This window comes from Alligator mississippiensis, chromosome 1 (genome assembly GCF_030867095.1).
Source record: "Alligator mississippiensis isolate rAllMis1 chromosome 1, rAllMis1, whole genome shotgun sequence".
Lineage (NCBI taxonomy): Eukaryota > Metazoa > Chordata > Crocodylia > Alligatoridae > Alligator > Alligator mississippiensis.
The window spans coordinates 411,699,040-411,711,119 of record NC_081824.1 but is presented as its reverse complement, the minus strand read 5'-3'; the positions used below and the strand labels follow the sequence as shown (position 1 = coordinate 411,711,119).

The window sequence follows — 12,080 nt, the reverse complement described above, 5'->3', positions numbered from 1 at the left end:
AAAGCACTTTGCCCTATAATTTCAGTAGCAACAGTACTAATTAAATCATGAAATAAAATACTCGTTACTCTTTCAAATATTATTTTCTGGTTATTTATATTTAGGAGTTCAAAAAACAACCAAAGTAAAAAGAAAGGGCCTCGCACTCCCAGTCCTCCCCCTCCAGTCCAAGAGGAAGCTCCCCTGGGAAAGAAACATAAAGAAAAACATAAAGCAAAAGAGCGCTTAGAAGAAAAAACAAGAGAGGGAAAAGAAAGAGGACGTGATTTTGAAAGGCACAAGGAGAAAAAAGAGAAGCAGAGGTGGGTTATGTTGCATTATTAGGTTTTTAACAGTAATGTAACCTGGCTTAGGTTGTCTGCTTTTGAGCTACAGTTCATAGAGCACTAAATATAGAGGGGTTTATACCTGACTTGCTGCCAACTTTTTCTGAATTCATTAAATGTCATAAAGGCATTGGATAGTGGATTAATAAACTACAGCTAATAGCATTGTCACTTTAATAAAAAGAAATAACTTGGCTAGATGCCCTTTGGAAATAACCATTATATTCTCCATTAGTGAGTAAAACCTTGCGTAGTGGTCCAGTCCAGTTTTGTCACTAGTTCATGCTAATACTATAAGTTAGTTGAGAATGTGAAGGTGGATGGTAACTTGGATGACAGTGACCACAAAATGATAGAGTTCAAGATCTTAAGGGGAGGAAGGAAGAAGAGCAGCAGAATAAAGACATTGGACTTTAGAAAAGCAGACTTTAAAAACTCAGAAAATGTTGGGCAGGATCCCCTAGGGAAAAGTATAAGGGTATTGCGTGGGCATGCAAGAAGAAAATTAGGAGGGCCGTGGCATAATTTGAAATAAACTGGCAAGGGACAGCAGGCAATACAAAGGGATTCTACAAGTATGTCAAGAATAAGAGGAAGACCAAGGAAACTGGGTTCCTTACAGAATGCAGAAGGCAATCTAGATGTTGTAGAGAAGGCTGAAGTATTCAATGCCTTTTTTTTAATTCAGTCTTAATGAATAGGATCAGCTAACAGTTGACGAGTGCAGTTAACAGCAAAGATAAGGAGTCAAACAGCCTAGAGTTAGTGATTCTTAACTAGGGTTCCCACAGCATCTCAGGGTACTGCAGGATCCCGCCAAATGTGCCATGTTGCCTGCCACCGGTGCCAGGAGTAAAACAATTGTTGCTCTTCCTTCTATCCAACGCTAGGCACCCAAATATACTGGGGATAAGCAGTACATCCAGCTGCTCCCTGTCTCCCACTCCAACACTGGCCGCCTCCATGCTCTCAGCAGCATGCTTTGCCATGCATAGATAGATATGTGGGCACATGAATGTGGAGCCGCCAGCCCATATTTTTCAGCTTGGCTCTTTCTCCTCACCTTTGCCTCCCAGGCCCTGTGTTCCTCCCATGCTCTTGGGGCCAGTGGGAAGGATTGTAGGTACATAAAGCTTCCCACTCTTTACATGCAAGATCAACTCCCAGACTACTGCACCTGGTAGCACAGTTTGGGAAGGAGGTGAGCAGCCAACTGTGGCAAAAGAACAGGTTGGGGACTATTAAGAAAACCTGGACATATACAAGTCCATAGGACTGGACAGGATGGACCCAAGGGTGCTGAGGGAGTTGGCCTATTTGATTGCAGAGCCACTGGCCATCATTGAAAACGTGATCAGGAGAGGTCCCAGATGATTGGGAAAGGGTAAATATAGTGCCCATATTTAAGAAAGGAAAATAGAAGGATCCAGGGAACTACAAATAGGTCAGCCTCACCTCAATCCCTGGAAAAGTCATGGAAAAGTTCCCCAAGGAATCCATTTCTAAGCACTTGGAGGAGAAGGTGGTGATTAGGAACAGTCAGCATGGATTCACCCAGGGAAAGTCATGCCTGACCAACCTGATGGCTTTCTCTGATGAAATGACCGTCTCTGTGGATGTGGGTAGACCAGCAGATGTGGTATACTTTGATTTTAGCAAGGCTTTTGATATGGTCTCCCACAAAATTCTCACAGGCAGGCTAAGGAAGTACAGGTTGGATGAATGGACTGTAAAGTGGATAGAAAACTGGCTGGATCATTGAGCTCAGAGGGTAGTAATTAATGGCTTGATGTCTAGTTAGCAGCCAGTATCAAGTGGAGTGCCCCAGGGATCAGTCCTGGGGCCAGTTTTGTTTAATATCTTTATCAGTGACCTGAAAATGAGCTGGCGTGCACCCTCAGCAAGTTTAAGCTGAGATGACACCAAGCTGGGGGGAGTAGTAGATACTCTGGAGGGTAGGGTTAAGATTCAGAGACATCTAGACAAATTGGAGGGCTAGACTAAAAGAAATCTCATGAGGTTCAATAAGGACAAGTGCAAAGTCCTGCACTTAGGACTGAATGGTCTTATGTACCGCTACAGGTTGGGATTGGACAAGGTAGGCAGCAACTCTGCAGAAAAGAACCTGGGGGTTACAGTGGGCAATAAGCTGAATATGAACCAACAGTCTGCTGTTAGTCTTCTTCGCAACAAAGGCAGCCTGGGCTACATTGGTAGGAGTGTTGCCAGCAGATCAAGGGTTTCTGTACTGCAGCAGTTCTTCACTTGGTATCTGAGTGGCTCTTTCAAACGTGCAATCTCTCTCTCTGGAGATTGGTGAGGTGGCAATCCCGGGTGTTCTCTTCAGTGCAAATTCAGTGGTATCTGAGGGCTTGGCTGTATATCACAGCTTTTTTGGTGTGTTTAGGGTGATTGCTGGTTCTGTGCAGATATGTATGTTGGTCTGTGGGTTTCTTGTATAACATGGTCTGTATTTTATCATTCTGAATACTGATCATCGTGTCTAAAAAGGAGATGTTGGTGCTGGAGTATTCTAGAGAAAGTTGGTTGGAGGGATGGTGATTGTTGAATTTCTGATGGAACTCAATCACAGGTTGTAGGTTTTCAGTCCAAATGATGAAGATGTCATCAATATATCTTAAGTATAGCAAGGGTTTGATGGTGCAGTTCTTGAGGAAGTCTTCTTCCAGGTGGCTTATAAAAAGGTTGGAATACTGTGGGGCCATTTTGGTGCCCATAGCTGTTCCCATCATCTGGAGGAAGTGTTGATTATTAAAAGTGAAATTGTTTTGTGTGAGGATGAAGTGTATAAGGTCAGTAATATCTTTGGGTCTGTATTCTGAGTTGTAATCTTGTTCCTGTAGATATGTAAGGCAGGCTTGGATGCCATCCTGGTGCGGGATGTTGGTATATAGGCCGGTAACGTCCACGGTGGCTAGGAGGGTGTTGCTGGGAAGGTGGTCTATGTTTTTAAGTTTCCGTAGAAAGTTTGTAGTGTCTTGTACAAAACTTGCTCTGTGGGTGACGAGCGGTTTTAGGATTGATTCAACAAAACCTGATACTTCCTCAGTTAGGGTCCCATGGTTGGATATGATAGGTCTGCCAGGGTTCCCTTGTTTGTGGATTTTAGGGAGCATGTAAAAAGTCCCCGGGTTAAGTAGTGTGGGGATCAAGGTCTGTAGTTTTTCTCGTAGTCTTGATGGAAATGATTTGATGGTATTGTTGAGTTTCATGGTGAAAAGGGGAGTAGGATCTTCTTGTAGTTCTTTGTAGTAGGTGGTGTCAGAGAGCTGTCTGTTGCCTTCCTTTATTCCTTAACCTGGGGACTTTTTACATTAGACTGGCTTCTTTACTTTTCATTCCATCCAGGAAGAGCACACACCAACTGCAGAGACTTCCTTAGCCTGGTGAAGGGTTTTTGAACCCGAAAGCTTGCTTAATAATTGTTTTCCAACTATTTAAATTGGTCTAATAAAAGATACCAGATTCACCCAAAGAACCTTGTCTGCCTATGTCCTTAGACCAACACGGCTACGACCTACACTTTCTGGCTGAAGGCCTTTTTGAGATTTGTTAGGTGTCAATCATAGGTATTCTCCTTGCTGCAGATTCAGCGGTATTGGAGAGCTTGGCTGTAAATTACAGCTTTCTGGTGTGTTTAGGGTGTTTGCTTGACATGTTTAGGTGAGGGGGCTGGGGCACATGACTTCTGAGGACAGGCTGAGGGAACTGGGCTTATTTAGTTTAGAGAAGAGAAGACTGAGAGGGGATTGAATAGCAGCTTTTAACTACCTGGAAGGTGGTTCCGAAGAGGATGGAGCTAGACTCTTCTCAGTGGTGGCAGATGACAGAACAAGGAGCAACAGTCTCAAGTCACAGCAATGGAAGTTTAGATTAGATATTAGGAACAACTTTTTCACTAGGATGGTAGTAAATCACTGGAACAGGCTACACATATTGTTGTGGAATCTCCAGCCTTTGAGGTTTTTAAGACCTGACTAGACACCCTTGGCTGGGATGATCTAGTTGGGGCTGGTCCTACTTTGAGCAGGGGGTTGGACTGGATGACCTCCAAAATGTGGAGGGACCTCCATGAGGTCCCTTCCAATGCCTAATTTTCTATAATTATTTGATTCTGTGACATTTATTAACAAGCTAAGGAAGTTCAGACTAGATGCAAGTACTGTAAGGTTGATACATAACTGGTTGGATCATCATGCTCAATGAGTAGTCCTCAGTAGCTCAGTGTCAAGTTGGGACAAGGTATCAAGTGGCATTCTTCATGGTTCTGTCCTGAATCTGGTGTTGCTTAAAATTTTTATTAATGATTTGGACAATGGGATTGAGTGCGCACTTAGCAAGTTGTGGATGACTCACAAGTGGGGTTGAGTTGCAGACACTCTGGAGGGTAGGATCCACAGTGATCTGAATAGACTGGAAAAATGTTCCACAGTCAAGCAGATGAGAGTCAACTAGGACAAGTGCAGTCCTGCACTTCAGACATAATAATTGCATACACAAATACAGACCAGGAAATGATTGGCCAGACTGCAGTATTGCAGAGAAGGATCTGAGGGTTATAGTAAATAATAAGCCGGACATGATCCTTGTAGCAAAAAAGACCAGCAGCATACTTGGCTGTATTAACAGGAATGTCACTTGCAGATCAAGAGAAGTGACTTTGTTCCTACTCTGATCATCGTTAGTGAGGCCTTGTCTGGTGTGTTGTGTCCAGTTTTGGTCCTTACACTTCAAGAAAGATGTGGGCAGATTGGAAAAAGTCCAAGGAACAGAAATAAAAATAATTAAGAGGCCTAGGAAGCATGACTTGTGAGGAAAGGCTGAAAGAACTAGGGCTATTTAGTTTAGAGAAGAGAAGACAGAGAGGAAGGAGGAACTTGATAACAGTCTTCATATTCCTGATGGACAATTATAGAGTGCATGGAGACGGGCTTTTCTATGCGGCCATAGGAGACAGAATGAGGGGCAACGGCCTCAAGCTGCAGCAGAAGAAATTTAGGTTGCAGATTAGGAGGAATTTTCTGTCCGTAGGTTTCCATTTAAAACGAAATACATGCTTACTTGTGTTCTCCCCAAACCCTAGATCCATCTGGTTTTGTGTATAGATGGTTTATGGATGAATGGATAGTGTGTGTATGTATTTGTCTATGTAAAAATAGATGTTAAGTATGTATTTAGTGTAGTGACAGTTGAGTTTAGGAAAACCTGTAAATTGTCTGCATTGTGAGTTGATAAAATAAAAGCTCTGCATTTATCCAAATAGAAAAGTCACTGTATCGGTACCTTGTACTCATTTAGTTAGCTTTGAGGCAGCTCTAATGTAATAGCCTGTGATTGGTTCCTTGCCCTTTTGGGATGAATTGATAGCAGTGGTACTTCCAAGGTACTGGCTGCAGCTTTCTGTAAAAAGGGCAGTGTTCTTTATGTGTTGTGTTTCTTTTAAAGATACTTAATACTGAGGACAAATTATAGCACATTCTTCTGAGGGTCTGTAACAAGGAAATGATGGTTGCAGATGGTATCAGATCTTTCCATCTTTCCAGGAACCATGATTAGTATTTGAAAACTTGTCTGTGCACTTCAGGGTTTCAGTAAATTTCGGACTTTACAGAAGTTATTAAATGAGGGCAATAAAAAAAAAATCTGATCATACAAATGTCAGAGCTGCAGAAGGGTGTTCAGTCTTGCATTGTATAGTACAGTTAATGAGATACTTCTGGAACTAAATAAGACAATAAATTATGTAGATATTTCTTCAGCTCTGTATGATGGAGGTAATTTTTTATCTGAAACCACAAATGAACAAATTATTCTATCAGAAGTAATTCTTTATCTTTTAGCACAGGTGCTGTCTTGGGGTTGTTTTTAATCTCATGGAGATGTACTGATGCCATGTTGTGCATATTGAACAAGCTGCTACTTGTATGTTTCCCAGGGATCCTTCTGAAGGCTCCCATAGACAGAAGCGTTCTCCTAGTCCTGCAGATCATTCTGGCAGCAATTCCTCCCCTTCCAGAGAGTATTCACCGCCTGCTGCAAGGCGAAGACAGGCCTCCCGAGCTCCAGCCAAGTCAACCACTCACAAACATAATTTTTCACCCTCTCGCAGGTGGGAGGATAAGATAATCGCATAGTTTCTGTTTCCCTAAACAGTTCTAACTTCAAACAAGATTTCTTCCTAGCATGGCAGGAAAATTTCTAGTCAAGCTGTATCTTTTTTGGAGGCAGTTGAAGCTTTTGATGCAGATTTCTTTACTCTAGTAGAAGTGTTAAAAAACAGCCTGTTCTAATTTTCTGTGTTTTTAAGAACTTGTTAATGTGAGCAGCTCTGAATCATTGCTCGCTAAAGAGCCCTGCTCTTGCAAACTCCTTTGTTTGCTTAATGTTAAGTAGATGAATAGTTCTGTTTCCTCACTTGAACTACATGTAAGAGTTTGCAGCACTGAGGCCTAACTTTTCTAAAGTCTTAGACAAAGAAGGATGTCGCAGTGATGGGTCATGCCTGGGGACCTACCAAATTCACGGCGGAAGTGGGGTACACAGCAGCTCCTTCAATTTTTCATGTTCCCTGTGTGCCCCTTCCCCCCCTTGTTTGGCAAAGGGGCCCACCACACCCGTCTTATCAGCAGAGAAGCGAAAACCACAGTTTTAAATATGCTGTGTTTTTTGCCTCCCTATCAGTTAGCAACAAGCATTGGGGCCGCCAGGGCCCCTCAGCCAGTCAGTGGCAGGAGACAGAAACAGAGCCACATTTAAAACCACAGTTTTCACCTCCCCATCGATCAGGAGCAAGCTGCAAGTGTGGCCCCTCCACCAGTCGGTGATGGAAGGGCACGCTGAGGGAACCTGCAAGATTAAAGGAGCTGCAGTATACCCCACTTCCACTGTAAATTCGGTAGGTCCCTAGTCATGTCCAATAGATAGAATTCAGAAATACAAAAATAAGAAGCCAGCTTTACAGACCACAGACAGAGACAATACCTATGATGTACCTAAATAAAATAGAGTGCATGCAAAGCAAAAATGTGTAAATTGTCTGTCTTGCTACCATGAAATCTTGACCTTGATGAATAAAATGGCCAGACCTGCGGAAAAATGTTTCAGGTTAATCAAGTGCTTTGTCTATTCATTTGTGCCTTATTGCTCTGAAATCTGTAGGTTTTGAGAAAATGATTGTGCTTTTGATTTATCTAAAGCAGGGGTTTCAAATATATGGCCCACGGTCGGGTCAAGTCTGGCCTGTGAAGCCTGCAGTACTGCCCACAGGTCTCAGACTAGATCTGGCATGCTGTATGCCAAGGGTGGGCAAAATGCAGCCCGTGGGCCAGATGTGGCCCGCCAAGCCATTCTATCTGGCCCGCAGGGCCCCTAAAAAATTTAGAAAATTAATATTCATCTGTCCTTGGCTGCCTGTCATGTGGCCCTCGATGGCTTGCCCAAACTCAGTAAGCAGCCCTTTGCCCAAAATAATTGCCCGCCCGTGCTGTATGCGGTACATGCCTGGACCAGCCCTGCATGTGGAGTCAGGCCAGATCTGGTCCTTGCATGCAGCACCCACAATGCTGGACTGGCATGTGCACTGCACGCACCACACAGAGGGCTGGATTGGTACACGTGCTGCATGCAAAAACCCTCACCAGACAGCTCCACTGGCTCAACACTACTTATCTGGCCCACAGATAGCCCTGTGCTACTCATCCAGCCCCCAGGGCCAGATGAGTTTGACACCCCTGATCTAAAGTTTTCACTGTGAGCATCAAGTAGTTAACCATATCATACAGTCTATTTATATATAAGCATGAGAGGTGATCGATTAAAATATTGTAGAAATAACATGGCATTATTTTTCTTAGGTGGATTAAAAGGGAAGAATGTAGAAATGCCTACTTTTTTTCTTTCGTTCTATACATTGAAGTAGTAGTAGTAGTAGAATAATAATAACCCCTCCCCCCACTTCCTTATATTATTATAACATGCTACATATGTGACTTTTTAATGATGTTTCCTGTAGGTCTGCTTCCCCATCCGGTCAGCATCATTCTCCCATATCCTCTCGACATCATTCTTCTTCATCGCAGTCAGGCTCCTCTGTTCAAAGACACTCCCCTTCTCCACACCACAAAAGAACTCCTTCTCCATCCTACCAAAGGACAGCTTCCCCACCAGTGAGGCGTTCGTCCTCTCCTTATCCCCCGCGTTCTTCCTCTTCTCCTCAGAGGAAGCGAAGTCCTTCGAGGCATCGATCTCCTGGGAGAGAAAAGGGAAGGCATGATCGTGACCGAACTTCACAATCGCGTGATAGACGCCACGAAAGGAGAGATGGTATGATCGAGAATACATATTTCACAAATATTTTATATTGCCTCCAAAATGTGGTCGACTTTAAACATTTTAAAACCTAAAGTTGGTAAATGTACTAGTCATCTTGTAAGCAGTCAGCAAGAGGCCAACAGGAAGCCCTAGTGTCGTAAGTAACTGTTGCGCTCCCCCTTTTCCACAAGGACCATAAGCATAACATCCCACCCTCTCTAATTGCTCACTCCAGTGTTTTTTAATGAAGACTAGTGGATTGTGTGCAAAGAAAGAATATAGCAATCCTTCAACTAGAAATCGGTCGCGTTTGGATAATTTTTGATGAACAAAAATGCCATTTTGTCCCAAAGAAGTCATGTGAAAAACACTTTCGTTAGAGGTTTTGTTTTTTTAGACCAGCCATAAAAACAGGAGCATGCTGTGATAAGTCAGGGGTTAGCATAAGTAGAGAACATAAAATTCAGTAGCATGGTCGCATCCATAGATTCCATTTTTTATGTGTGTACATAATAGAGAAAAGGGGAAACTACCACAAGAAAAGTGTTTGATCTCTGTGTCCTGTAAAGGATCATTATTCCTGTCCCAAAGTTATGATGAGTCTTCCTGATACGTTTAGAAGTAATTGAATATATTCTATCTGTAAACCATTACATTTCATACTTTGTGGGATCACAAATTCAAATCCATGGGGGAGATTTTTTTTAAAGCTATAAAAGCATATTGCTACAATTTGTGCCTTTGCAGATCTCTGTGGATTGTGCTTTTGGGCCAGAAACCCAATTTGGTAGGGTATTTGGTTTTTTTTAAGTGACTTTCTTTGTTTGATACTTGAAATTTAATATTGTCGACCAGGGGTAGGCAACATTTTTTGCTAGAGTGCCGAAAAACACCACAATGCCTACCTTGGAAGGTGCGGAGTGCCCGCATGGCAGAAAAACAAAATGAAGGCAAGGGGTACATGGCAGGATGCCCTACTGCCCCTTGCCCCCTAGCCAAGGTCTCTGCCCCACAGCGGGCTCTGTGGCTGCCAGCAGGTACCCTGGCTCTGGGTAGCTGCTGGAGCCTGAGCTGATCCCAGCAGGGCTTGCAGCATCCCAGCTGCCTGCCGGGAGCAGCCCGGGATCCCAGCTGGCAGCAGCTCCCCAGAGCTAGGCCAGCTGCAGCCAGGAGGCTCCAAACAGCTGTGCCGGGCTCCGGCATCAGCTCCACACCGGCGCGTGCAGGCATGCCTCGGAGTGGGCAGTGGGGGAGGGGCCTGAGGCAGCGCAGCCCCTGTCTCTCCCCCTCTCCCGGCTCGGAGGTGATGAACCTGGCGCAGATGTTTGTAGCCAGCCTGGGCTCTGGGCAGCTGCAGCAAGCAGGAGGCAGGCTGCAAACAGTTGTGCCAGGCTTATCACCTCCATGCCGGGAGCTGGGTAGAGACCAGGGCTGCACTGCCTCAGGCCCCTCCCCCACTGCCCTCTCTGAGACGTGCCTGTATGAGCCGGTGCGGAGCTGATCCTGGAGCCCAGCACAGCTGTTTGGAGCCTCCCCGCTGCAGCCGGCCCCAGCTCTGGGGAGCTGCTGCCAGCCGGGATCCTGGGCTGCTCCCGGCAGGCAGCTGGGATGCTGCCAACCCTGCCAGGAGCAGCTGAGGCTCCGTCGCTGGCAGCAGCTACCTGGAGCCGGGGCTGGCCGCAGCATGCCAAGCAAAATGGCCTTGCGTGCCACACTCTGCATGTGTGCTAGGGGTTACCAACCCCTGTTGTAGACTTTCCTCAGACTGAATCTTGAATTTAAATTTGCTTTTACATCTATTTTTCCAGAACCTAGAGGAAAAAGAGAAAAAGACAGAGAAACCAGAGAGGAGCGAGATTATGATCAAGAGCAGAGTACCTCCAGAGATCACAGAGATGACCGAGAATCTCGTGATGGAAGGGATCGTAGGGAAACCAGAGATAACAGAGACCGCAGGGAGCCAAGGGAATCCAGAGACACTCGAGATTCCAGGGATACCCGGGATTACAGCAGAGATAACAAAGATGGCCGTGATCAGAGAGATTCACGTTCTACACGTGATACCCATGACTACAGAGACCGAGAGAGTCGTGATGCCCATAAAAAGGATGATCAGTACCAGGAGGATTCACGCAATTATGGAAGATCTCATGGCAGAGAAGACAGTTCCCGTTCTGAAACAAGGAATGACTCTAGAAATGAATCTAGAAATGAAAGCCGAAATGATCGGACTGGCAGAAGTAGGGGCAGAGGTCCAGAATTATCTGACAAGGGTACTATTTCATTTAAAATAGTCTTTTTACTAATGAAGATTGGAAACTGATTTTCCTTATATTATTTCACATTGAATTGCTGCCAAATAAGTTCATGCTTTTAAAACTATATTCAGGTCTATTTTCATTAACATAAAACTACTCTTCCTTAAATCTTTATCAATTCTGAGTTCTCCATTCATTAAAATAATGTAGCATCGGCATTCTGCCATGCTGCTTAAAAAAATGAATTCTATACCACTCTCTTTAATGTATTTGCAACTTTAGGTGCTCCCAAGGGCCGAGCAATACAAATAAGATGCTGAAGTATAATAAGAGACTTGCATGTAATGAAAGACTAGCAAAGGCAGACTTTAAACATATGCATATTTCCTTCCCCCTCAAATGTGCCTTCATGCTCACACTGGTACTTGCATACAACTTCTGTCATGTTTACTGAGAATTGAAGGTCCTGCATATTTTGTGTGTCTTTAATTTAATGTAACTCATACTTGAAGAACTGGTGGGTTTTTTCTTCATTATCAATATTTGGTGTTTTTTGTTGTGGTTTTGGTTTCTCAGTTTTCTTTGCAACATTTCCTTAAAAAAATGCCTCCATTTTGAAGAAGAACCAGCCTATCTTTGCAACTTATCCTGATAACTTTTTCTGCAGAGTCTGTAGGGTTACATTTTCCTAAGGACAAATTTCAATTTTCTCTCACTAGTCGGAGATACCCATATCCTAATGAGAGAACATTGGTTGCTCCTGATAAAAAGTATGTTATGTCATTGTGGTATATTTAGTTTGTAGTTGTCTGGAACCAGAAGTACAGTATTGCATTTCTACTTTTGAAAAGTTAATTTATTATTTTATTTGAGAAACTTTTTTGTACTATATACAATATCAGACTTGATAGCTATACATTTTTAAGCCCTGGAAATGAGGAGTAAAGCTTTGAAAAACATTGTGTGCCAGGAGGGTTTTTGGTTGTAGCCATGTTGGTCTAAGGACGTAGGCAGTCAAGGTTCTTTGGGTAAATGTGGTATCTTTTATTAGACCAACTGAGTAATTGGACAAATGTTCTTTGCAAGCTTTCGGACACAAGAACCCTTCTTTGGGCATAAGGAGTTTCTGCTGTTCTGAGATCTCCAAGAAATGAAAGAAGCTAGA

General features: G+C 43.7%; 1 protein-coding gene across 8 annotated transcripts in view; it reads left to right on the top strand.

Moving 5' to 3' along the window:
• Positions 1-12,080, top strand: part of ZC3H13 (zinc finger CCCH-type containing 13) — a 65,435-nt gene that overhangs the window by 30,177 nt on the left and 23,178 nt on the right. For 6 of the 8 annotated variants that reach the window (XM_019500447.2, XM_059727455.1, XM_006275998.4 and 3 more), the window contains 4 exons: positions 105-302; positions 6,283-6,456; positions 8,359-8,669; positions 10,466-10,930. In XM_019500447.2, coding sequence (XP_019355992.1) covers positions 105-302; positions 6,283-6,456; positions 8,359-8,669; positions 10,466-10,930 — 1,148 coding nt within the window. The remainder of the gene's footprint in view (positions 1-104; positions 303-6,282; positions 6,457-8,358; positions 8,670-10,465; positions 10,931-12,080) is intronic. The other 2 variants (XM_059727426.1, XM_019500448.2) reach the window with 2 other exon arrangements.